Source organism: Copadichromis virginalis, linkage group LG22 (assembly GCF_057382275.1).
Source record: "Copadichromis virginalis isolate Kocher_CV1m ecotype Utaka linkage group LG22, C_Virginalis_male_GT1.1, whole genome shotgun sequence".
NCBI classification, from domain to species: domain Eukaryota; kingdom Metazoa; phylum Chordata; class Actinopteri; order Cichliformes; family Cichlidae; genus Copadichromis; species Copadichromis virginalis.
Window position 1 is genome coordinate 13069755 of NC_140638.1, and position 27673 is coordinate 13097427.

At 43.3% G+C, this 27673-nt stretch overlaps 1 protein-coding gene across 2 annotated transcripts; it reads left to right on the forward strand.

Annotated features, from left to right (window-relative positions):
• The first annotated feature begins 2199 nt into the window (after positions 1 to 2199).
• Positions 2200 to 25050, forward strand: LOC146682917 (adhesion G protein-coupled receptor B1-like). 2 transcript variants are annotated; one of them, XM_085445370.1, is made up of 32 exons: positions 2200 to 2689; positions 5992 to 6887; positions 7658 to 7807; positions 7903 to 8001; positions 8140 to 8301; positions 8711 to 8875; positions 10012 to 10176; positions 10315 to 10479; positions 10587 to 10688; positions 10806 to 10912; positions 11016 to 11210; positions 11300 to 11368; positions 12311 to 12419; positions 12946 to 13089; positions 13206 to 13275; positions 13479 to 13581; positions 14010 to 14053; positions 15873 to 15999; positions 19284 to 19387; positions 19522 to 19624; positions 19736 to 19886; positions 20010 to 20079; positions 20198 to 20264; positions 20373 to 20458; positions 20611 to 20782; positions 20917 to 21012; positions 21126 to 21165; positions 21338 to 21954; positions 22055 to 22090; positions 22195 to 22299; positions 22544 to 22594; positions 22830 to 25050. In XM_085445370.1, exons 2-32 carry the CDS (start codon positions 6185 to 6187, stop codon positions 23025 to 23027), a joined length of 4575 nt encoding a protein of 1524 aa, XP_085301496.1. In that variant the 5' UTR covers positions 2200 to 2689; positions 5992 to 6184; the 3' UTR covers positions 23028 to 25050. The 2 variants fall into 2 exon arrangements, with proteins under 2 accessions (XP_085301496.1, XP_085301497.1); XM_085445371.1 differs by lacking the exon at positions 22544 to 22594.
• Positions 25051 to 27673: the final 2623 nt, after the last annotated feature.

Below are 27673 nucleotides of genomic sequence, written 5' to 3' on the forward strand. Positions count from 1 at the left end.
ACATGGCTCGTAATATGATGCACAGGATGTTGTTTTGCAGTGACAGTTTGTGTCACCCATGTGTAAAGAAATACAAACGCTGTTGTTCCTACTCATAACGCCAGCGTCACAAGCCTGTGTGCTGACTTCAGTCCAAAAAACAAATACAATTTTGCTACAGCTGTTCTCGTAACTCTGTGAAATGTCATTAAGTGTAAGTCGCTGAAGGTATTTGGCAAGACGTCCTACACACGCAAAAGAGACAGTTCAGACAGTTTCCGTGAAAAGAAAAGACGCTGCCTTCAAATGTAGAGTTTCAAAGCCCTTACAATTAAATGTGTGACACTACACAAAGAGCAAAAGTAGTTTACGAGCCAATTAAAGTCAGCTCGGGTTTTTTTTATTGTTGTTAGACGCCTTCAATTTTATTTTATGCTCTAAAATCCATACATTTAGTTTACTTACATGGAACAGTTATTAAAATTATTCATAATAAAAGCTGAAAACAGAGAATGTTAGGTATTTGTGAGTGGTGAATAATCTGCAAATGATTATTTAAAATTTAAAATTTTCTCCACAAAAAATTAAAAAAACGGAAAAATAAAGCTTAAGTGATTCAAACAGTGACAAAATCCAACTTTGTCCCAGTTATGCGAAGAGTTATAAAGGTTATTTTAAAAAAACGTGTTGTCTGGGGGGGGGGGGGGGGGGGGGGTTCGTTTTTTTTACACTGTTTATGATCACTCTAGTCATTTTTAGTCTCATTCGGAATCCAGTATGTAGTTGCATCTTGATAGAGGTGCCATGTCTGGCCTTTTAATTGCATTCTGAAAATGTGCAAAACAGACCATATTTCCAGATTACTCATACAAAAAAACACATTCAGCTCTGAAGGTCACCTTAACCACAAAACTACGGGGTCAAGTTGGTCCCTTCCTGACTTGAATATGCGCCACACACACACCCCTTTAAATGTACTACTTTGTAAGTCTGTGGTGACTCCGCACTTAAAGAAGATTCCCATGCCATCACAACACAACTCAGCATGACTCCTCCCTCCCACTAACCGCGATGAAACTGCGGGACAGAATTTAAAAAATACAAAAAAGGACAATGACTGATGATCAGTTGTTGTAGCTCCTCTGCTTTACACTTCCTGAATCATGCTGTTTGGGCAGTCATTTATTTATTCCGATCTCTTTTTTTCTGTCATGTAGTTCTGCTAGGAGAGGAATCAAGCCAACATTACACCAACAGGCAGACACCCACATTAGGTTATCCCTTTCACACTTCGAGAACTACCCAGATCCACCCACATCCCCAGAGAGAGCGAGAGTGAGAGAGAGAGGGAGGGATGCGAGGGGGGGGCGCCTAGTCCTGTGTGTGTGTGTGTGTGTGTGTGTGTGTGTGTGTGTGTGTGTGTGTGTGTGTGTGTGTGTGTGTGTTTTAGCGAGACAGACAGACGGAAAGAATGTGCGCGCCCGTATTTCCTCCTGCATTACCACACCGTCTGCACCACACCTCGACTTTTAATTGGTCGAGGAGATACCGCCGTTTGCATACATCATGTTCGATGCACGTGTGAGCTTGCAAAATACCCCCACATGACCGTTTAACAACTTTTACTTTTCCCTTATCTAAAGTAGGGGATCGTCCCTCGATGAGTTTCCGCCACAAATCAAATGTGTCTGACATTAAAAAACATAATCATGTTCGCTATATGATATTAAATGTCATAATATAATTAATATAATATTTATTATTGTAAAGCCACGTTTTTCAAAAACGTATCTTTCAATGTCCAGCGTTCGCGCACACAAAGTCTTGTGTTGCGTTCGTGTTTATGTGAGGACAATTCATCTCTTTATGTCGTCCCCGTGGCTGCACACCTATTTCGTTGATCCTCTTTCCGGTACCTTTGGCTCTGCGTTGATATCTGCGTAGTTTGGTGTTCATAATCGTTTGTCTCTGTCTCCCTGCACAAATCCCTCCCCTCTCTTCAGGCTCCCTCCCTCCTCCGTGCGCTGACATAGTCACTCTCACACTTTGGCACGCGCGCGCGCACGCACACAAACACGTCTCCCCCGCACACTCCCCCCGTCTTGGTGCTGTCTCATTCACTTCAGTACTCCATCCACGCACAAACTCCAACTTGAAGCAGGGGGGGCGGGGTTGGATATATACAACCAAGAGCAGGCCACAAGCTACACTCAGACTGGACCCACTTGCAGTGCAAAGACCACAAGCAAGAAGACTCCGAAGCCGGGAGTAGAAGTACCAACATTTATCCTGGAGCTTAGAGCGAAAAGACAAGCGAGACCACGGCGTTTGGTTCTGCGGACTGTCTGCTGGAGCTCCGATACAACCAATTTGTCACTCCGCTATACACCAGTTTCTCTGGATATAGCAACTAAACAAAGTTGGTAGTAAACTCTTTGGAGTTTGGTTAGAGTCGCTTTATATTTCTTTGCTTGTGAGATTGGACTGCACTGAAACTTGGGATCGACCCTCCTGGGTCGGGCTGGACCTGGCGCATCCTTTTCGCGGCGTCAAACACTGCGAAAGTTTTGGCCAGAGCGCAGATCTCAAGACTTTGAGTCGGGTCAGACTTTGAGATATCCTCAGCAGCTGCTATCCGTGTCCAGATTCCAGATACCTGGGCGATCGGTTAGAGAGCCACTGACCAGACTTCAAAGAAAACGTTTTCAAGGTAAGAAAAGAGCACAAGTGTTTTTTGTTTTTTTTCGTTCTTTCGTTGCTTCATCTCTTAAACGTGCCTTATGTGAGTGCGGGCTTGTTTTTTCTGTGTTTCATAACTTAACATGCTGTTAAGACACTGAACACTGAAAGTTACAAAGTGATTGTGTATGAGTGTTGTCCTCCGGCAGCGGAGTTTGTTGTCACTTGTAAGTCGCTGTCTGTGGTGCTGAAACTCTCGCCTGTCAGTGATCTGATCTGCTCTGTTCGTGCAAAGCGTTTCTGCCGAATCGTTCTGTTGTTGTTCTTTGTAGTTATTCAGCTCTTGTGTGTAACCCATGTTTGTTCCTTTAACAGCCCCTACAGCTGATCCGCACAGCTGCTCTGAACTGTTAGAAAGTTCTAGCTCAACAATCCTGGAAGGGTAGCGATAGTACCATGTCATGCCGCTCTGATTTTGGCAACAGGTTGTTTGACAGAAGTTTCTGGTATAGCTGTATCTTTTAGACTACATGGAAGATTTGGGTGTGGCTGTGAAAGATGTTAGAATCTTTTGAACTGTATAAAGCAGAACATTTAACTATTGCAGATGCTTTTTAAGTGATGCCCTCAACAGCTTACATCGTCTGACTACTCCATGTAGCAGGATTTCAACGATAACTAAGACAGAGACTTTGCACAGCAAAAAGAAATGTCTGCATCCCTGAAAAAAGCCTACAGACTGAGTTTATTTAACACACATGCACTCTGCAAACTGTGCCTCCAGGTGCCTAGAGTCCATGTGAGCAATCGGTTGAGTTTCGCTGTTTGATATTTTTACTGTAGCAAAGCCATCTCCAGTGGTCTAGTTTCCTGCACACGTGTGCAACTACTTGCAATGGGTGCAGCAAACAAAAAAGCGAGCAATTTGTGGATGAAGCACAATCAGTAATGGCTTCAGAAATTGCTTTTCTTGAGTTCGGTTCAGCAAAAGAGAGCAGCTTGCAAAGAAAAGACAGAGGTCGAGAAATACTGATTATCTGTTTGTTATCCTTCCTCTACTGCACTCAAACATACATACACACAAATCTACCAGTGAAGAAGGAGACAGATTCCATCTCAAACAGCATTCAGACAGAAAAGCTTAAGTTTCACATTTCAGTTGATACAAATCTAGATAACTAAACGTATCTGATTTCAAAGTGTTACATCAGATTAAAAGTAATTGGTTTGTCTTAATGGATTTTAATATTAAATATCTCTTCTGGGAGATAGTATTCTGACTAATTTCAACACTATCCTCTTTATCACATCTTAACCAAATCAGAACTCAGTGCTTACTACAACCCATGGAAATTATCATAACTTTCTGATTTACACAGTAATATAGTTCTTTATTTATTCAAGTAAAAGTCTCATTAAGATCAAAACTCTCTTTTACAAGAGAGACCTGGCCAAGACTCATGCAGATGTCTTAAACATCTGCAGGTGTTTCTTAACAGCCTGTGCAAATGTAACATTTCATCAAATGGATGCTTTTTTGCTTTTTGCATTAATAAGTATAATTGTTTCTTTGCACCTGACACGAGTAATGCAAAGCTTGCTGTATGTGCCATAGAGGAACTGTGTATGCCAGCAAAAGCAGACAGCATGCTGCGGATTGTTATTTTGCACTTTTTATGTGTTTCACACTGATCTGCAAAAAATAACCCCGTCTCCATAACGACAATCTGCCTGCTTTTTAGGCTGCCCGCTATGCAAAAATTTTGTTGACGACAGCAAATGGAAAAAGCAAGACGAAAGGGGCAGAAAGACTGGGTGTGGGGTGGATGGGGAGGGTGAGCAGGGAGGGGGGGGTGTTGAAAGAGAGCAACACAGACTTTTTCAAAGACAGCTGGACCTTTCTTTTCACTCTGTGTCTCATCCAATGCCCATTCATGGAGCTTCCGGTTGTTGGGAGGCGGGTGGGAGACACCCACCTACACAAAGCAGAGGTCTTTGCTGCGCTGCTCAAAAAGAGGAGAGGGAGGGTTAGCGAGAGGCAGGGATGGATGGAGAGAGGTGAAACGAGATGTGAGGAAAGTAATTATGAGTTCTCTGCCTGAAAAGTGCAGGTGCCTCTCAAAGTGACTGCCACTATAGGCATCAATTGTGTGGCTGTGTCGCTGCCCCACCTTTATGATTAACCCTATGGCAACATGTAGCCAATACAGGCTTTTACTGAAATAACATGTTTAGTATCCTGCATACACATATCTTACAATTCCTGATCACAGCTTATGTATTAAATGTCGCAGTGGATGATAGCTTCAGTGAGCTGCACTGACAACAATCAGTCAAGTATAGCTGAACATGAAAAAGAATAACCCTAAAAGGTGTTGCTGAGCAACAGTGTTTTGTCCTCCCGTCTGAGCTCAGGGAGCATCTTGGCCATTTCTTCTGTGAGTCCAGTCGACTACACAGACTTTGTAGTGACTGTGCACTGCTTCTCCAGGCAGGATTAGTCATATAGTGGTAAAGGTTGGAGTCTCTACAAGATAAAGCAAGTTCTGTACAAAGTATGCCTGCAGGATTAGTAAGACAAAATAAAGAAAAGTAAAGAATGCAGCAGATGTCTAATGTGCATGCATATAGCTTTTCAGCAGAGCAGAATTAAATGGTTCACTAGAGTGGGTTTCAGTGATTCACAGGTATGATATGTGCATGCACCTCGCCTAAAATGCATGCTTTTTCCCTAATTATGCACAGAAGACAAGCATTAGTCACCATAGCTGCATAGATCATTTCACTCACTGCAATGGTATGTAATGCAAAAGCAATTTTAGAAATGCCATAGCAGGATATGAAGTCACACACAGACTAACCATTTCACTTGTTTAGCATTCAATAGCAGGGGCGCATTGCACAAATGATGGAACTAATAGGCGTCTGTGGTTGCCAGTGGCAATGCTTGTATGAACGTCAGACTGACGCACACGATTCGCAGTACAGTTCAGTGTGTGGGAGGAAAGAGCAAAAGCTTGGAGATACCAGCTTGCTGTGAAGGACTGTAATTGCACTGCCTGAGTAATTATGTCCCAAAGAACAGGGCATTTTAGATCACTGAACATACCCCGAAACGCTGTGATACAGATCAAAGGCAGATTCCTGATGCATAAATATTAGTCTGACAATAGGGCCAATTAAAATGCATATCATGGAAGTGGAAGAAATGCATTGTATTTGAAGAAAGCGCCTCTCATGCATACTAATATGTGGTGTTTTGTTTTGATTAGTTAGATGTTAGTGCATATTGACAATTTTTTTCCTCTTCTTCATTTCTCTGTTTTTCTGCAGCTTCCTCTTTGATACAGACATGGCACATTGTCTGAATTGCTAAAACTTAAGCATCCAACAATTCTTGAGAGGGGTTGTGAAGATAAGTAAGAGATCTGAGTGCAGTAACTTGCAACAAAGAAGTCAAAGAAACGACCTGGTTAAACCAGAAATCACAGCTATATCAACAATATCCTCTATCTAAGCCGACCCAATGGCGTGGTCAGCTCTTACCGGCCCCTGTGTGGCCCTCGTCCTGCTCTTCTTCGGTTTGACCTCCTGCACTCCTTCTGGACCTGCCTCTCCCACCTGTGCTACCCTGGAACAGAGCCGCTTCTTTGGTGTTTTCACTTCCACGACCACCCTGCACTCCACACCATGCTCCTGGACCCTGCAGAATCCTGATCCTCGCCGTTACACCGTCTACATGAAAATCACCAAGCCCACCGAGTCCTGCGTGCCCCGCCAGATCCGGACCTTCCAGTTCGACTCCTTCATTGAGACCTCCCGTACCTACCTGGGCATGGAGAGCTTCGATGAGGTTGTTAGGCTGTGCGATGGTACAACCACTGTCACCTATCTGGAGTCAAGCAAGCAGTTCCTGCAGATGCGCAAGGTTGCTCCACGAAACGGCCTGCAGATTGTGAACGGTGAGAATGATGTCAGTGAGTTCAAGGCTGAGTTTCTGGTCGTGGGGAAGAGGAACCCAAGTATGCCTGCCTGCCAGATGCTGTGCCAGTGGCTGGAGAAGTGCCTGTCCAGTAGCACCCATGATTACCCCTGTGGCATCATGAACACCCCCTGCCAGTGCTGGGAGGTCCCAAAGAGGAAGCCAGGAAGCTGCTACAGAGGCGGTGTCTATGTTGAGAAATGCCTTCCCATTCCCAAAGACAATGGACGTGATGCTGAGATTATCAGTAAGTTTGTAACTTGAGTGTTTTGATTTGTGCTCAATCCCCCTTTTTTCCCCAAGTATGTTCTGGCTTGCTTATTATTTGCTTAGCAATAATCAAATAGGTCAGACTGTTGTTGGGGTGGTTAGATAATGTTGTGCAAGACCCCACAGCTCTGCATGCTTTCTACAACTCGTCTGTTAGCGTGTGTGTCTGAAGAGGAGCTAAGGTAATGATCCTCGTCTGCAGAGCAGGGCCATAGGCCAAGGTTGTGTACTTAACCATCGCAGAGTAATGAGGGGTAAATCAAAGGTGTTAGAGAAATTCGCCAGTGCATGTTCACACCTAAGTGGCAGGACCCCCTGAACTGCACACACAGTCAGCTCTTCATTTTATCTAGATGCTTGACAAGGAGGCTTAGTCTTAGGGGGAGATAGAGGGCATGTTTGTCTGTTAGCCCGGGGAAGAGAAGAACACAAAGAACTCGCAGCCAGCTGGCACCAGAAATCGAAGTGCCGCACTTGAGGTTGTCATAGCAACGCACCAGTCAGGCTAACACACACACACTGCTCTGCTGTGGTTCACACCATGTGGTTAAAAGCAAACATTCATCATTTCAAATTGAACTTGTATTGCTTATAAAGAATCGTCCTTGCTCATTGTCTTTACATAAAACATATATTACTCACTTCCTGTTCTTTTATTGGAAATGTGATTGAAAATCAGCTACATTACAACAGTTTAAGTTTCCAACTTTTGCTCAATATCTCTCTCCCTCTTATCTCTTCCTGCAGAGGGCTGGTCTGGTTGGGGCCGCTGGTCCGTATGCAGTCAGGAATGCGGTGGCGGAGTCCAGGTGCGCAGCCGAGCCTGCCAGCCTGATGATACCGCGTGCGAGGGAACAGTGGAGGAAGGGCGGGCTTGCAACTCTCAGGCATGCATTGGTAAGCCCAGCTCTAATTTAGTCATGCAACTGAGAACGATGGTGCAGATGATGCAGATTAAGTAGTGTAATGGCGTAATTTTCAAACTCTTTCAGGCAAGGAGCGCAACAAGAGCCAGGGTCTGCGGGCCATAATTGGGTTGAGAAGGGACAATGCTGATGATTCTAACCATGGAGTTGTTGCCACTCAAACAGGTGAGATAGCAAGCACTTGTTAACACTTTTGCACACTGTGATCCAAGCCAAAGGTGTTACTCAGGGCATCTAATTATCATCCTAACATTTCTGAGTGTTAAGGGGCTGTGATGACCCTCTATTATATCATGTTCATAGATGCTACTACAGATGAGTGGACCCCCTGGAGTGCATGCTCAGTTACCTGCGGGGAGGGCTGGCAGGGCCGAAGCCGTGTCTGTGCTACTTCCTCATTCACCACCCAGTGCACCGGACCCCTGCGCGAGAACCGGCCATGTAATAACACAGTTGTCTGCCCTGGTGAGTCCCTGGTTGATCCTCTTTAATGTTGCAGAAGGAGAAAAGAAAAAAAACAGAGAGAGCTGTAGAAAATTGGAGAGACACCTGACGTCTTTGAAGTGTATAATACAAGTAGAAGCCATTATCTCTTAATTAGGTTCCTTTATGCAACATCAATCACAAAAGTAAAGTAGATGACGAGATGCAGACAAGTTATAAAAACATCTCTGAGCTCTCACAAACTGAGATTTAGAGCCTGAAAAAAAGGGCTGACTGTCATCATCAAGGAAACTTCACTATCTTCCACCTAGCTGACTGCCCCACCTAGTGGAGAGTTTATAAAATGTTCCAGGACATTAAAGCTTACATTTTCATCCTGTGTTCTATAATATCCTTCATCAAAATACCCCCTTGTGTTACCTTTGTGCAGTGGATGGTGCTTGGGATGAGTGGACCCCCTGGAGCCTGTGCTCATCCACTTGTGGCCGCGGCTATCGTGATCGTACCCGCACATGCAAGCAGCCCCAGAATGGCGGAGAGCCTTGCCGTGGCCCCTCAAAGCAAACCAAGTTCTGCAACATTGCTGTTTGCCCAGGTGAGTCATGAACCTTTAGACTGTAAGTGCTTATTTAAGTGTAAGTATAAAAAAGACATACGTAATCCTCATCAAATAAGTTCTACTGGACTCATGTTCTTTTACTACCGTCCTTAAAAATCTATGACAACTGACCCTGGATATGCTATTTAACCCCCCTTGGCGAAGTGATTCATAGACGGGAGCTAATTAAGCCACTTATTGGCATCACCACCATCACAAACAGCGACTGCAGTGGCAGGTTGATATTACATCTGACGCATCAGAATAAAATCCTCTGTGGGCATTAGTCAGTAGCTTTATAACAACTGCCAGTGACTCATAATATGCTCACGGTCATTCAGCCACCTACACATGTACTGAAAAGATTTAACTCATTTTGAAGTCACAGCAGCAGTTTGTTAGTTTTTCCCTACTTTGTTCACAGCTGGTTTAGTCTGTGTTTTTCCTTCTATTTTTTAAATCAGAATAAAATCTCATTGCAGTTGCATTTTACTATCAGCAGATGTCTCTGTCGTCTACAGCTAAATCACTAGTGTTTGAAACAGAGAGTTGGCAAAGTCATTTACTGAGAGGATTATAAATTCAATTTGAAACTGAAATGTTTAGGAAATTAAGTCATCCTTAGCTGCCTATTTGCTGTAATTTAATTCTTTATTTTGACCAAATTTTCTAAAGACCACGAGGAATATTACATCTATTTTATCATTTCAGGACAGCATTTAATAACAATTTTGATTCTTTCTTCTTTCTTTTTTTTCAGGGTTATTATGCTCTTAAATATAAAAATAGGATGTGAAAATTGGTTTCTGTTGTCAGTCAATCTTCAATCTTAGTTGCATTTCTGAGTAATTTATTTAAAAATACATTACAAGAAAGATGGCTTCCGTGGTCAGTGTAATTGTGTGTGTTCTATTTAAGGAGAGTGGATCTTAGAGGGTGAAAGGTACATGCAGTCATGCTTGAAGGGCAGATTACTGAGCTCCAACTTTCTGTTTCGTTTAAACTCAAAAAAGTAGTTCATGTGAAATGTTAATGTACTGGTGACTGTGCTATGATGCCTCTGGCCTGAGGGCCTGTCACGTCTTCACAAAGTTATAACTTTCCGGCGAACGTGCTCTTCTGCCTCCCTCTAGTGGACGGATTCTGGAATGAGTGGTCTGCCTGGACTCCATGCTCTACCACCTGCTCCAATGGCACCATGCAGAGAACCAGGGAGTGCAACGGGCCATCTTACGGGGGTTCAGAGTGCCACGGCAGCTTTAAAGAGACAGCCGACTGCTTCCTGAAAGAGTGCCCTGGTAAATATATGTATATATACACATATATATATTTATATATGTTTATATCTATATATCTAATTCACTTAAAGAAAAAAAAAGAAATGAATCAGGCATTTCACAGTACAGAGTTAATGCTGTAAAATATTTTGTGTGTAGTTGATGGACGCTGGCATGAATGGAGCTCATGGGGCAGCTGCAGCAAGACTTGTGGTGGAGGCAACCAGCAGAGGCAGAGGGTCTGTGAAGGGCCTTTCTTTGGAGGAGAACCTTGCCCTGGTGATTCTAGAGAGCATAAGCGCTGCAATGACAAGAGATGCCCTGGTTAGTGGTCTTGATACAATAAATAAACATAGTTTCAGTACAGCGCAGCCCAAATACAAAGAAAATAGATTTCCTATCTTATCTCACTTGATTCATTTACCTGTCAGAACCCCATGAGATCTGCCCCGAGCAAATCACTGGAGATGTCGTGTGGAAGCAAACCCCCGCTGGAGACCTGGCTGCCACTGGCTGCCCTGCTAATGCCTCAGGTAGAGTAACACTGATGTTTGATGTGATTTGTAGTTTTTATTTCCGCCCCTTAGGTGCTTAAACTATATAACCCCCCACTATGCCAAAAACAAGATTTTGCTTTCTCTTTACAACAGGTCTGATTCTGCGCCGCTGCACTCTTGATGCTATTGGCCTCGCCTCCTGGGAGAACCCAACTTACATCAAGTGTGTCTCCAAGAACTATGAAAACATTCAGATGCTGGTAAGCCCTGAAAAACATGCCCCAGTTAATTAAAATCCTAAATGCCTCATCTGTTTTTTGGGAGCGCAAAGGCTCAGACTAACCTCTTGACTCTCTGTTGTAGTCGAGGGACTACAACGCCAAAGCACAGATGGGGCGAAGCGTGGATGGGGTCGCTGAGGTGATCTCACGCCTGAGAACCTCCTCTGATAAAGGGGCAAGTTACAGCGGCGACATCTTGGCCATCATGGAGATCTTGAAGAACACCACCGAACTCTACAAAGAAACTAGGCTGAGACTGAGCAACTCCGATATAGAGGTGAGGCCTTAAGATTTGTTAGCAAGGAATTCAAAAAGCACCGGTGTTGGCACCTTCTTACACCTCTGCCTCTATTTAATGATCTGCAGAACTACGTCCAAACCATCAGCAACTTACTGAAGGAGGAACATCGTGACAAATGGGATGAAGCACAGCTGGTAGGTGATAAGGGGGTTCATACACAAGTGATTCACAGTAGATGCGAGCAAGCTGGAGAAAAAGAGTCTATTTTCATGACATTCTCCAGAAAATAATTAGAATTATGGCTCTAACATCTAGAATTTCTCAATTTGTTTAAATATGTTCTTAAGTTGTTCTTACAACAGACCGGGAAGAACATATTCCCCCCTCCCACTTCCATGATGCTCTGTCAGTGTTCCTGCTAAAGCGAGTGATGAAACAACTCCTACTAATTGAGTTCCCAAAGAGAGACAAGACTTTTTAGATAGAAAAGTTCAAAAAGAAGAAAACTCCCACCGCATCTTGCAAACACGTGTTTGTGTACAAACTGAAAAACAGGAGGGTGGATTACTAAGGCCACTGCGACACAGACAAAAGCACGTCAAGATGACAGCAAGGGAGAGAGAGAAACTGAATCAGGGAAAATCACTACTCCCACTCGGAAATCTGTGAGCCTCCATCCCATCCTACATACTGATGGCTGTTGTAAGGAGACACAAGCTGTACATCTCATGCAAGCACACACCTTGCGCCCACATCGCTGCAGTTGTGCGTCAGAAACACGCAAGTCGGGCAGCCCTCCCTTCCACTGAGCAGGAGAGAGTGGACGAAAAAACCTCAGTATGAATCAACAGCCTGCCCATTTATGGCCTTAAGGAAGTTCCGAGGTTGCATAGCAGCAAGAAACATTTTTTCTCCTCCTTTTTCAGTCCACTGCAGAGCACTCTGAAAGAATAATCACAACCCTAACAGTCAGAGGGACAGGAAAACTAGATATGAACATGTAATTAAGGAACTGCGACTTTGCCTTTCTACACAATTAAATCCATTTGCACGCTTTTTATACAATCAAACTCAATCAACTGAATTCACCTGTTATTGACTCCTATCCTTCTCTCTTTTGTCTTTTTCTTAACCAGATGGGTGCCACTATTAAGGAATTCCTCCGCCTCGTTGAAGAGTTTGTGAGCATGATTGGGATGCAAATGAGTGGCTTTCAGGAAATTTATGAAACCACTGAGAATTTAGGTGAGCCCCAATTTCCTCTGCCAGCCTCTCTCTATCCCTCTCATGTCTGCTCAGAGTGATTTGTCCTTTCTCCACCCGGAGAGTCCATCAATCTTAATCTCGCCGCTGTGTATCTGAACATACAAACGGCAGCAGGCTGTCATCTTCATCAGCTATGCCACCTCCAAAATGCTGCGGCAGTATTTTTAGCATAACATGCGTGTGGTGCCTTTTGCACAAACTTATCAAACTTTCAATTAGCACTACAGCGTGAAATACAAACGTCACACGCTGAATCACTTTCTGCAATTTGCATGGCTGTTTTGGCTCAGTGAAGGTGACATTCTCACAGAATTTAGTGGGAAGTGACTACTATGGTCAGCTAGCACTACACACGAAACTGCAGTGTCCTTGGCGCAGTTTGCATCAGTTCATTCAGACAGTTTTTCAGCTGTTGCAGTATAAAATAAACAGAGTTGAAATAGATGACCTCTGAGTGCTGTTTACTAACAAAAAGCCATAATGTCTAAATTTCTGTTCCTCTCAGTGCTGAGCATTCACAAGCGCTCTCCGGCTACAAGCTCCAACTTCACCTTCACTTTGAAGGGCTGGAGAGACACGTCTGACTGGGTCAGGACCTCTGAGGAGAAGGTCACAGTGTCCCGTGATGCTCTGTCCGTTGAGCAGTCAGGTGAGAATTAACAAACGTGTATCGATATCATTTTTACATAATTTATTTTATGGGGGAGATCAGCCAACATGCAGCCTTGTGAACATGATTTATTTTTTTTGCTTGTTTTTTTCTAGATGGCAGCGATGCGATTGTGACTGGCATGGTCCTCTACAGAAACCTTGCATCCATTCTGTCCTTCCATAGGTAATACAATCTCTCTGCTTTTATGTGTATGAAACTGGCCTTCCATGAAATACATTTTGTAGCCACTAGATGGCGCCCCTTTGACTTTATCCTCCTGTATTTTCTTGCATTTATGAGTCATTTTTACTGCTAAGCCTTACATCAGACCATACCCGCGTTCGTTCTGCTGTAATGTCTCATTGAAATGTCCTCTTTCTCCACAGCAACACTACCCTCCTCAATTCTAAGGTGGTGACGGTAATCGTCAAGCCCAACCCAACTCTGCTGTCATCCCCCGTTGAGATCGAATTCCCCCACCTTCATAATGTGAGTCCCTAATGGTTCTCCAAACTAATGGAGCCTCACGAATAAATATCACCCCCCTCTGGCTGTTTGCTCACTACAGCGCACAAGGCCTGACATTTTACTGACATTTTCAGTGACACTGTGACTTTTACTTTACTTGTGTCAGTTGAAATTCATGGAAGATCACAGCACAGCCAAGTGGTCGGCTGCTGATGATGATGGTGAATGATGATGATGACAAATCATGCGTAATGATTAGCCTCTTGTGCTGATAAGGAGCTGTTTTTAGTTTCATGCATGCTTTTACAAGATAGTGTAAGAAATGTGGGCAGGTGGCTGGCAGCAAGCTGTTGCATCTCACACATTTATAGTAAGGTGTCCCAACCCACGCGTTTCCCTTTTCTGTAGCGATTCCTCACACTTTCTTCTCCATCTGCCTCTTCTTGCAGGGCACCATAAACGAGACGTGCCTCTCATGGGACGAAAGCGAAACGTAAGTGGTGACTAAAGTTGTTTTTCTTCTTATATGTGCGTCTAACCATCACTCACATGAAGTCCTGCATGGTCTCGTCACCTGATCTGGTGCTAGCTGCTGTTTATCTCCTCACGTAGAGCTGACGTCCCTACAATAGCTATTCAGCCCCCTCCACTCCACGGGCACTACCCACTGTTAATCTTACTCTCACCGCAGAGAGAGCAATAATTTCTCATCCATTTTTCATGTCAATCACTTTGACAGCAACACAGAGGAATGCCACAACATGTTCATTTTTTTGAGCCCCATGCCTGAAGCTTTAGGACTCAATCAGCTGTCTTACACACTTACTGCAAAGCACACAGATGCGAGAAATGACAGCCCTAATGAGCCACACTGGTTGCAACTGAGTGACACTTCACTTTGATCTAACAGTCTCCTTCGTCACTTTAAACTAACCACATCCCGAAGAGGGAGAAATACAAAGGCGGCACCTCTAACTTCATTATTAGCATCACAGTGAGCTCACTGCTGCACCTTTAGGTCAACTGCAGAGTGTCAGCGTAAAGACGATGGACACTGTCCCTCTCCTTCCTCTCAGTTATGCTCATCCGCCACCGCTGAGGTTAATGTCTGTGGCATTTGGAAGTTTAGTTTTTTAAAGATGCTTACATCCATTTGAATGACTTGCCCTGGATCAGTCAGCCTCCAGACCCACTATGCCACTCTTGAGCAATACACAGGTGGACAATTTGCATATAGATAGACTTGTATACTTCAGAAAGACTGATAAGAAAATACACCTGCACCTCACATAATAACCAGAGTCTGAGAAAATGTAATTAACTCGTATATTTTCAGAGAGAAGGCATGTGCCTGTAGTCAAATTAGATTCTTTTTTGACAGCGGATGTGATTAATGGCAGGATAGAGACGGTGGAAATGGCAGAAGATGGAGCTCGGGATGATGGCAGAGTTGGGGGGGGGGGTCGCTGTTTGCTTACAGAGCTGCATATGTCTGAGAGTGCTCTCATCGCAGGACATGGTCTTTTTCTGTGACATTAATGGGGTCACACATGCTTTTTAAGACCTGCCTTTCATCACAATTCAACATGTAACCTTTAGCCTATCACAGCTCAAACAGAGTGCACATTAAAAAGTGCAGCCCAGCCTACTTAGATGTAGACAGTCATAATAGTTTTAGCCTGCAGCTGTCCTCCCATGGCAATCTATACCAGACTGGACCTGCTGGCTATAATACCCTTCTCTGTTTACCACCCAGTCAGAGCCTGAGGGTGCTGGACATTGCCTTAAAGTCCCCTGTGCTCTCTGGCATCTGACATGTGGTGCTGAGGTGTAGGTTTCCTCAAAATTGAGAAAGGATCACAATTCACATCGCCTCCATATTCCTGTCCTTCTATTTCTAAAGAGGGAACATCTTGTCCTTTGTCTTCTTATCCTCCATAAGTTGGACATCTGTTTGCCTTTTATCTCATGTCTGCTGAAGAAAGATAGTATGTAGCAAGAACTGTTGGAGATTAAGACTTTTATGAAGGTCTTTTATCACTAATTATGTCACAGATGGACCCATCAAAAAGAAAATAACCTGCAAATAAGTTCTAAAATAAAACAGTTCAGTCGTAGTATGTTATAGAAAAAATTATTTATTCACATAAACGGTATTTGAATGCATAGATATGTTTTATATATACATATTTTCCCACCACTTATATAACAAAAACCATAATAGTAATCCATCAAGAGACATTCACACGAGAGATTTCTCTGATCTCTCCTCTCCTAACCCGTTGTTGCCTTCCCTCTCCTTCTCTGTGCAGTTCCTCTCTGCTTGGGTCTTGGTCTGCTCGGAGCTGCAGAGCGGTGCCCGTTCATTCATTCAGAACCAAATGCGTGTGTGACAGCCTCTCCACCTTCGCCATTTTATCGCACGTCAACTTCGACTCGGTAAGTTATCCATCTGATCATAAAATAAGCTTCTTTATTCCCTCCGATGTACATGTTAAGAGTTTAGTGCAGTGTGCGCGTGAATGCGGTGCAGTGTGAACGTACAGTGCTTGTTTTTCGAGCGCTTTGCTGTAGCGCTGCCTGCCAGCGCTCCTTTGTCTCCGTACAGGTGCCGCTGATCGGAGAAATGCAGCTTTTTCTGGGTTATGTATATTTAGCGGGGGATAACCGAGCAACATGTTGATGTGCGCGGATTGCGTTTAGATTTTGAATTCAAAACCTTGCGAGTTGCGTTTCGGGCGTGCACATTTTTATTTTGCTCGTGCTTGTTAATTTGATGATGATTTGTTTGCTGCAGCTACATAAATTATATTAAAAAAATAGAAAAGATATATGTTTTATCTGTAGTATGAAATACGTTAATGCCTAGCTGCTTGTATTAGAAGAAAGATCGCCTGCGAATGATTAATTCAACACCATAAAATGATTTTCTGCCCGTCGGACTGCATTTATTGTCCGATTATGGTTATGAATAATGCACGTTTGTCCAAACTATACGGAGTTAGTGCAGCTTGCATGCCCGATGCGCTGATTACCAAAATGTGCCCTTGTGCATCGCTTTATTTCATGCGCAAAGACAATGTGTAATTTTCCCCCTTTAGACTGTGTTGCCTCTAGAGCATCTTCCTCTCCAGTTGCCTTGGTAACGGCTTCTGCAGCGCAAACTCGGCCTGTGTGATTTTTGATAACTGAGATGCTGAAGGGGGGAACACACAGTCACATCCCCTCCTCCTCCTCCTCTCTGCTATACCCCTCAGGACAGAGGAAATGGTCTGTCCATCTCCGATCTGATAAACAATCAACAGATGTCCATTAGTCTGAGGAAATGTATAGTTTAAATACGCAAATTTTTCTTATTTCCTTAAGTGTGCAGGCAGGAGTAAGACAAACAACCAGTGAATTTGGTATGCAGTGTTTTTCTGCTGCTCAATCCCCATTGAGGATTGTCATTTTTTCCTCCCCAACCTGTTGTTTACATCCTAGATTTGATTTGCTTTGTTGTTGCCAGTCTAAATAGTCCCTCCAATATTTGTTACAGGCTACACACACACAAACGCACACACACACACGGCCCTCCCCTCATTCCCCCGCACCACTAAAAATGCAGCTGCGCCAATCATTTCGTCTGCCAATATCTCTGAATTCTCGATTACATCCATTCCCCTCCTCCTCCTCCTTCTTCTATGGCCACAACACCAAGTCTGAAATGCCAGAGAGGCGACCAATGAGAGACAGACGTCTGGTCATGCACTGATGCACCCCCCCCCCCCCCCCCCCAATCCATCCTTTGATGTGCGCTGTGGACATTTTCAATAACATCTTCCTGCAAACTGTATAAACAACACAAGCGAAATGCACAAGGCTGAAATAGAGAGTAGCGGAAAAACAACCAGACACTGCAGTATGTTAGCTCTCATTCGATGGTATCGTTTCACGAGTTCTGAGGCAGGTGTTTGAAACACCATGGTCCTGTGGGAACAGCCCACAGCTTGAACAGCCGATTCCCTCGACCACTACTTAGTGCTAGTAAGGAACACCTTAAAAATGTGCACAAGCTAAGATGTTCCACATTTAGATTTCTTCACAAGTAGCTGATGCGATTTGGTGAAGGGCAGGCAGAAGACATGCCTCATATGTAGGTCAAGCTGGCTTTCTAAATTCTAGTCAGTGGCCCATGGTAAAGATTCAACCCAGATATAGAGAATGAGAAAGAAAGGGGTCAGGACAAACTGTATGAACCCTTTTGTTCTCTTTGCCTGATTTAGTAAAGTCTGGGGAAAAAATACAATGCACTTCTATCTGCCATCTGTTTTGGGCCCCTTCTGATGTAGCTGGATAGATTTTGAAACAAATTTGCCACACTAAATTAGTCTTTGGCTGCCACAGGCTGGACTTCATGGTAGTGCTTTAATATCAGGGGGGGAAAAACCCTATGTGGAGCAAATACTGAGATGAAGAGGAACAATCCCTCAAGGCTCTGTATTGTACCATTTAAATTTGGGGGCACAGTGGTAAACGTATTAGAAGCTGTGCTTCTCATGTGCCCTGCAATACAAGAATTTATCACCATCATAAATCAAATGAAGGCCAAAGCAGACTCTATCTCCCTCTCCTCTATCAGGGCTAATTTGATACCTGCAGATTCATTTCATTTCAGGACAGTTTTCTCACTCTCCCTTTGCAGCTGTTATCCGTCTTTTCCCTGTCAACACATTATTAAAAATACAATCACAGCATTTGTCAAAGACAGATTTTTTTTACCAGTAATCACACGCTCTGTGGTGATGACAACTTGATCAGAGGTGTTAGATTAACTTAAACCCTTATTAAAGCCACGAGGGTAGGTGTTAGACAGAGATTCCGGGCACACAAATTGTGCGAAACTGCACAATTATCTTGTGGGGGCTTTGCAGGTGCGTTAGCCAAGCAGCAAGGGTGTTTTGAAGTCTCAAGGAGATGAGATTTGTGTGCACAGCGGTGACCTATTGGCCCTCTAGGTGATTGAGCAGCAGGGACGAAAGACAAAAAACAATCCCTCCTCTGTTTCCCCCACCAGAGGTTCGGTGACAGGGCTGTTTGAAACATGGGATGGTCACCGCCGCTGGCAGTGGCAGGCACCAAGCTGCTGTCAGAGATCAGAAGGGCAGGTGGTGGCAGATTAATGCACAGGTGATAATGGTCCACCTGTTCACCCCTCCAGGGATGGATGAGGAGCTGCTGGTTGGCACAATTATGAACCAAAATTCGGAGGCACAGCTAACAGGGGAGAGAAAAGACGAGCGCAGGATGTCTGTCAGTGATTAGACTGTCGCTGTAGCAGCTCAGACTAATGACTGATTACGGCAACCCTACCTGAACTGCCCTGGGATTTGAGCAACCCCGTTCTTGCCTAATGGAGAGAGATATCTGTGTATTATTTTCACCTCATTTGCTGACTCAAATGCTCAGTGGAGAAATGCAGTGACCCTGACCATTTGTCTAGCTTGCTGCTCCATCTTTCTGACATGTCACCTTGCCTCAGCCGTGGCCTGATTGTGCCATTCAACTGTTTGCCTGTGGGGAGCTGTCTGCTATTCCAGATAGCGCATACCCAGAAGCTTAGTATCCTGAGTGTGTATGTCTGTGTGTGTGGCTTTTATTGCTGGTTTCTTCTCTGCATAAATGTGCATGTGTGTTCATAATCAGCTCTAAGAGGCATGCGTGGTCTTGTCTCCTCTCTGTAGAACATGGACAAGGCACTGCTCCCGTCCGTGACTCTCATCGTTGGCTGTGGGGTCTCCTCTCTCACCCTGCTGCTCCTCATCATCATCTACGTCTCCGTGTGGAAGTAAGTATCCCTCCGAGCAATGATCAGCCATGCTAGCCTCTAATATTTTATGCCGTGTTCTGTGTTTTTCCCTTCCTTCTGCCCGCGCATTGCCAAACTCACTCTTTTTTCCTTCCACCTTTCCCAAACTCTAGGTACATCCGCTCAGAGCGCTCCGTTATCCTTATCAACTTCTGCCTTTCCATTATATGCTCCAATGCCCTCATTCTTGTTGGACAAACTCAGGCTCGCAACAAGGTAAGGCACTTTTCTAAGCAATCCTACCCTCTCTTTTTCAAATTTACTGCTTAGGGGATTGACACAGATTTCTCATCTTTCTATCTCTCCCTTCCTTCCGGGCTCCCACAGGTGGTGTGCACTCTCATCGCTGCATTTCTGCATTTCTTCTTCCTCTCTTCTTTCTGCTGGGTGCTGACCGAAGCTTGGCAGTCCTATATGGCTGTCACTGGTCGTCTGCGCAACCGCATCATCCGCAAGCGCTTCTTGTGCTTAGGCTGGGGTAAGCGTCTTCACGCTCGTGTCGCTCTCTTTTTTTTTTTTAAATCTGTGTTGCATCATTTGTTTTCTCCATAGCTTTTTATCTTTGATGATCTAACTTTTCTCCCCCTTTTCTGTCTTGCAGGCCTTCCTGCACTGGTGGTGGCTGTGTCTGTGGGTTTTACAAAAGCTAAGGGATACGGCACTGTCAACTAGTAAGTCTACTCTAAGCCTTCTGTTTTTGTCACTTCTCTTTACTCTAGAATTTCTTTTGAGGGGAGAGAAAACTCTTGTCTTAGCTAAAGAATTAACATTCTTCCTTTTCATTTCTAGCTGCTGGCTCTCTCTTGAGGGTGGACTCCTCTACGCATTTGTAGGCCCTGCTGCAGCTGTCGTTCTGGTTTGTATTCTGACTTTGACATCCCAATCCATCACAATACATAGCTGTTTGTAAATGCATCACCCATGATCACACTGTTTCAACCATGTATTTTTTTCCTGCACACAGGTGAATATGTTCATTGGTATTCTGGTCTTCAACAAGCTGGTATCCAAGGACGGCATCACCGACGTGAAACTGAAAGAGAGAGCCGGGTAGGTCTTATTGATCTTCTCAACACACTCGAGTATTGTGCTTATCGTCCTTATCAGTGCCATTACAGGTTCATTGATGATGTGCTTTGATATCACGCCGCACAATCAAACAACTGAAGTTGTTACTAATCTGCTGTTCTCTCCTGCTGCAGGGCATCACTGTGGAGCTCCTGCGTGGTTCTGCCTCTCTTGGCCCTCACCTGGATGTCTGCCGTCTTGGCCATCACAGACCGCCGCTCAGCCCTCTTTCAGATCCTCTTTGCCGTCTTCGACTCACTGGAGGGGTTCATCATTGTCATGGTGCACTGCATTCTGCGCAGAGAGGTAAGAAAACAAATCAATAAGACAAGGTAAAAAAGATAAAAGGGAATTGGTTTGATTTGGTTGTTTTTTGATCAGGTTACCTAACATAGAACATAGACAATGTTCTCAATATTTTCCCCCCTTCCATGCATTAGGTTCAAGAGGCTGTAAAGTGCAGAGTAGTCGACCGCAAGGATGATGGAAATGGAGACTCTGGCAGTTCCCTGCACAATGGCCACACCCAGCATATGGTAAATTTCTTGGCTTATTGCCTTTTTAATGTCTTGAGTGCCTCTTGAATTTACCCTTAAATGAATATATGCATACATTAAACACTGATAGAATGTTTTTGTTCTTTTATCAGCCGTCTGATAGTGAAAAGGATGGAGATTCAAGCAGACAAGGTGAGCCCCTTTTTACATCAGCTTTTTCCTTTCTTACCCTTAACCATTTTTCCATTTGCATTTCAATATAAGTGAGCCTTGCACTTGCAAAAAAAAGAGACCATTTTTATTGGACCAAATTCCTTAGACGTCCATTATTTTTAACTCTCGCTCTTGCAATTCTGCTTAAAAGGAATGAAGAGCTCCTCCGAAGAGAAGATGCCTCCTCCTCAGATGCCCCTTCCCATGGGCTCAAGCTACCACACCCTGCCATCCAACCCCAGTAAAGGTCACATGCAGGCGGTTCCTGAGTACTCCAGCCACACCCTTACCCTGAAGAGAGAGAAAAGCCGCCTGGCAGGAGGAGTCGACCCATCCTGCGGAAAACCTGTGTATGTCTGCGAGGGAGAGCTCTTCCAGCAGCTGGACGCCGATCTCGCTCAGGCAGAGGGTGGTGTCTCTGATGGCAGCGGTTACGTCCTCATGCCCAACACTACCTCCACCCTGAGGGCTAAGCCCAAAGATGACACAACAAAGTACAACATCAGCGTGGAGCAGCTGCCGCAAGCCAGACTCATGCACCTCGGCGGGCCCTTTGCGGAGCCTCAGGCTGCCTTTGGAATGAAGTCGATCCCCCCTGATCAAGTCAGCGTGTCATATTCAGAGAGAGACTCCCCCATCCAGAACATCCACAACATGTCCAGCGAGTCTCACATCACCCACAGCAGCCTGGAGAACACCTTCGAGTCCATGAACTCAATGATGTCCAAGAGTGAGACCATCTCCACCCTTTCCATGAGCTCCTTAGAGGTAAGAGAAGATGGAATAGTTGCTTTAGTCTCCTTTTGCAGTTTTCTAATAAGTTTCTAAAACCAAACTGACCTTCTTCCTCTCGCTCGTTTTCTCACAGAGACAGAAATCTCGTTATGCTGAGTTGGACTTTGAGGTAAATATCATTTGGATATTGTCTCTGAAAACATTAGGAAAATGACTCGTATAATAAATGCAATGCAACAATATACTAATTTCATTTTTTTACATGTACTCTAGAAAATAATGCATACCAAGAAACGCCACCAGAACATGTTCCAGGACCTTAATAGGAAGCTGCACCATGCTGAGAAAGACAGAGAGTCTCCTGCTTCTGACAGCAAGGTAAGAAATCATGATGTCATTGTTGTAGCTCATCTCCATGCACATTATGTTTCAGGAATTGAAAAACACAGATAAATGGGAAATGCAGAGGCAATGTTATTGCTAAAAAAAAAAAAAAATTTACGTGGTGTGAAAATGACCTTTGTGGAATTAAAACAATGTACAACATAGTGTATTGTGCTATGGTTGTAAGTGCCTTGAGGTCATTTGAATAAGGATGTATTTTCTTCCTTCCTTCTTACAGTCTGTGAGATGGAGTGTGTCTTCAGGAGGAAGTGACAAAACGAACCACAGCGTGAGTGTTTATATACAACCTCACACTCTCAAAATTTACAACCTATAGTCAAGACACACTATCATAGTGTCCACATGCCTCAAAGAGGAGTCATTTTCGCCAAATGACAAAAATGACTTTCATTATCAGAAAATCACCTCTGATGAAGCCCATTTCATTTCAATTAGATCAGGAATTGCCCGGAGCTAACGAGTGACAGCAACACTAAAGTGACCTCTCTTTTGTCCTCCTACAGGACAAGCAGCAAGGTCCTCTGGAGAGGCCATGGGAGGGAGTCCGGGGAATACCGGCATCACCCCCTGCATGGGTGCGCAAAGACCTGGAGCCCTTAGCTGCCTCGCCTCTGGAGCTGCACTCTGTGGAGTGGGAGAAAACAAGCACCACCATCCCTCTGGTGGGGCAGGACATCATTGACCTGCAGACAGAGGTCTGAGGGGGAGGAAGGGGGCTAGCGAAGCCGCCTAATTTCACCTCGATCACCTTTTTTGGTTTGGGAATGGGATCCTGCATGGATAGTGTAGGGGAAGCCAAGAAAGAGAGGAAGTGAGAAAGTAGGTCCCAGAATCAATGTCTTCAAACCCTCAGCCAGAGCAGGAAAGAAGGAAGAGAAGGAGGGATGGTGGAGTGGAAGTGATGGTGAAGGAGATGTTAATTGTAGCTTCAGAGTGGACTTATCAGCATCTCTTATTAGAGTGCTGTAAAGGTCATAGGGGTAGTGGAGTGATCAGTGGAGTCCACGGACCAGGACTGTCTGTGGTTCCATTAATGCTTCACTGGGAGTTTCTTGAGCGCCACAGCCTGGGTTTCAGAGCTGTGGTTGACATGTCTGTGCTTCTTTTTCCTTCTCAACTTTGGAGAAAAAGTGAATCATTTTGAAACGGCGCGTTCTCCCTGCTTCTTGGGAGTAACAGCCGGAACTCCTGGCTGATTTTCTTCCAGCCAAAAAAAAACCTTCCAAAAAACAGGACAAGGCAAAAAGAGCATATGGGACCAGTTTCATGCTCCAATACTCTGATGGGCGCATACATTTTGCTTTTGTGAAGTGGGTTACTTTATTGTTTTTATTAATCTTTTTCTTTTATTTATTCAGCTTGTGTGTTTGTTTGTACTGCTTTACATCTGGAACTGCAACTCCAGAGCTGAAAATGACTCTGTGCTGAGAACAAAACACACTCCTCTATTGGAGAGCTTAATCACGCTGATAGAGTTTCTCACTCTTGTTATCACCATGGCTATTATAATTCCAATTATTATTGCTGGTGTTATGATTAGCATTGTTTCTCTCATTATTGAGTTAATAGCATATTTTGATTTTTATTCCTTCCTCATGAAGTGTCAGGCACAAGATTTATTGCTGTACTGTGACCTATGACATTATTCAAAAAAAAAAGAAGAAAAGAAGGATTCAATGCACCCATAATGTGTTCGGAGCCCATATCGACTGCATCGGGACAAACAATGCTGAGTGGTGATGGAGGTGGTGGTTAGTTACCATTTGCTGGTTTCCTCCAGTATTCTGCTTCGATACCAAAACACCAGCACCAGAAAGAACACAGACTCTCAAGCGGGAAGAGCAGTGCACTCTGGAAAATGCTGGATAGAGATGTGAGGAGGTGGCTGGGGACACCACCCTCCCCTCACAGCTAGCACAAGATGCAGGCTCTTCCATGTTGAACATGTGGATTCAAGGGTTCAGAAAGGCCTTTCATCATCGCCCTTTTGTTTCTCAGCCTTGCAGGACTTTTGGACAGAACAGGAGGTTCCTGGCTCTGAAATGACTTCCAAGTTCAGCGTCAGGTCCTCAAAACTTCAACACATTTGTGTTTTCAGCCATCAGTGTGATATAGTGCAATATGATGGGCGCTTGATGCTCAAGCAAGACTGATAATATAATTTATATATAATAGGCCGAGATTTTTTTTTTACTAATGTTTCAAAATTTTTATACCATCTTCCTCATATTTACTGAGCATATAGATGCTTTATGAGAATACTGTATAACAAATCTGTATTAGTAATTCAAAGAATTTATTCACTAGAGATCTGTTAGCACAAGGCTCCATATTTGGAGCTCTCTGTGACAGGTAGATGATAGTACTGAGAAAAAATGAGCATTATATAGAATGAATGATAGCCTATGAATATCACATAACTGTGTTCCAGGATGTTTGTTATTACTCTCAGCTGTGTAGCGGTGGGTAATTGAACCTCATGTCTTCTGTAACAGTGTTGGTAACTCAACAGTATGTACTACCAGTCAATTCCCCTGCCCCGTCAAAATTTTCTGCCCCACCCAAAGCCCAATTCATACCTCGAGTTACTTGTATCGAAAACCCGATTGTACTTTCTCGTCACGATGTTTTTAATGTTCTGTTTTACCTCCTGTAAATGTACAGTTTTCACAGCACAAAATGAATGTGACTTATTTCTAATAAAAAATATCTTATATTACAATACGTGAAAGAATGTGGCCTTTAATTTAGTTTTTGTTATTTTATTTTTTTTTTCATTCTTACGGGTAACAACAGTGTGATGTTAAAATACAGTTTTATCCTCTTAATATTCACATTCGCAACAACTTCTACAGAGTCTCGTGTGCCTGCTGTCACGTAGCAGTTCCTAAAACCCAGAACGAAACGCAAGGGAAGCTAAAAATAGAAGTTCAAAAGTGAGAAATTGTAACTAAGAAAGGAAAAATGCTGCAATACTACAAAGAAAGATGGAATACAGACAAGTAAATTTTGAACTCCTGCCACATTAAAGCCTCTGGCAAACATTTCACTCTTTCTCTCACTTGAGATGTGATTTGCAGAAACATAAAACAGCAATCTCTTAAGATGATAGAAGTGCAATTTTCCTCTGTTCTATTTTCATGCTTTGCAGGAAGGCAAATTATTACCAGGAAAAAAATATTTTTGAAGTTGAGTAATGAGAACACAAACAAATTTGACAGGCGCTAGAATATGATTCTGACCCCTTTAAAAATAGGAAATGTGCTCGGCAGTTTAAATATAGTTTTGTCTACTTTTGTCTGCAGTATTCCCGCTCTGATTTCTCTCCTGCCCGTAATCAGTCCTTTGCTTTAATTGAGCCAGTGCGCTGTAATTCTGCTGCAAGGCATAAGCAAAATGAGATTTATATCATCCATTTGTAGAGCACTGCTCATTTCGTGAGGTCACCTGGAGAGCAGACTGGATTATGAGCAAATGGTACTTTACTGTAGGTGCAATTTTCGCTGCATTTTAATGTGTGTTATCAAATCATATGATGTGCACCATTACATCGTTGCTTATGGATCATTTTTGCTTTGTGGAACACTTTGTGCTAATTTATTATCTCGCCAAAAGTCATCTGCATAGCGTATGTGCAGTGTGCTAATGATGATTCACACTGCTGATATAAAGACTGTTTTGCAGCTGCTGTGCACTGTGACCTATTGGTGTTTATATATATATATATATATATATATATATATATATATATATATATATATATATATATATACACACATATAAATATTCATGGGTGTTAGGAGGTTGCAGAAGAAAACAGACAGAAAAGATCTATAGAAAGCTATAGAAAGAAAAGCGATGGATTGGGAAAACAAGGAGAACAAAGGGGGGAAAGGGTCTGCTGCTCCATTTCAATCGGTCGCTGTCTGAGTTAGGGCTTGCCAGGGACACAAGTTATACACTCACACAAGCAATTTTAATGCAGCTATAAAGATTAGATGATTGCACATTTCCTAATACCCTCTGTATAGGACACAGCCTGTTTCTCCTAATCAGCCATTTAAAAAAGAAGCCAATCCAATCAAAGTCACAATAATTATATGCAGATGCAATGTCTCTCCCAATGCTAATAACATCCAAAAGCTGTCAGTGGTTTCTCATACACACACTAATTCTTTCCCTAATTCTCATTTCAACCCCCAAATGACATGAAATCCAGTATCAATTAGCACCTTGCTGGCTAACAGCGAGATCCTGGCTGTCTCTTAATTGAAGAGGTTACTATAGAAACAGAGGATGCTAATCCTCAAGATGGAGAAAGAAGAGAGGGTCTTTAGGCCTCCCAAGAGAAGTAAACATCTTTTCAACAGTCAGTAACATCTTCTTATTAGCTGACAGCAGTACATTAAATTATTATAATTAGAAAGTGTGAAGCAGCAGAAAAGTTAACACTAAAACCCTTCAGTCTTTTCCAGTTAATATCTTTATTAAGCTTGAGGAAGTAAAAGGTCTATGAGCTTGATTATCTTTTTCTTGTCTTTTCCCTGTAATTCAGTTTGAAAGTTAATTTAAAATGTTTCAAATTATTATCCGTGCACATATGTTAGTCACAAACAGATATTTTGACTCATCACCAGTTACAGCAGGTATATTAACAATTGCTGCACTCCGCTCCTTTTATGTGTGCTGGTTCTCTGTGAACGTTTACTGTGCTACTTAATGGAGCTCAGCCATTATTATTATTATGCTTATGTTTGTTTTTGTTCTTTTTCTACTGCCATAAAATAGGTCTGTTTACATAGACTTAATAGACAGCTATACTAGCAAGCATCCTCATGCAATGAGCCGCACCACAATTATATGTTTTTAGTTAAATCTGCAAAAAAAGATAACACAGGTATAACATTTTGGCATCAACAAGGTGATACCCAAAGAGCTATTAGCTGAAGACTCAGCATATCTGGGGGAGTGGGGGCAGGGATCTTCTTTGGTTCAAGCCAAAACACAGTTGAACATCTTTACAAAATTACCATCATGATAACCCTGCAATGCCACCTGTAAAGTGTCTAATTCACTTCATTCTTCATTTTTCAGTATAACAATGATTCCAACACCGCCAGTGCAGTAAAAGCATGCATGGATAGAAAAGCACACAATGTAAAACTATCACTGAAAGATTTGCCTCGCCAGAGCCCAAATCTCAGTGAGGCATCATTTTGACAGAGAACAAAATAAAAGGCAGCCAATATCCAAAAAAGAGCTTTGAATATCCTTCAAGAAGCCTGGAGAACAATCGTGAAGATTACTTAAATAAATTATAATAGAGCTTGCTTAAGAGAGTTCAGTC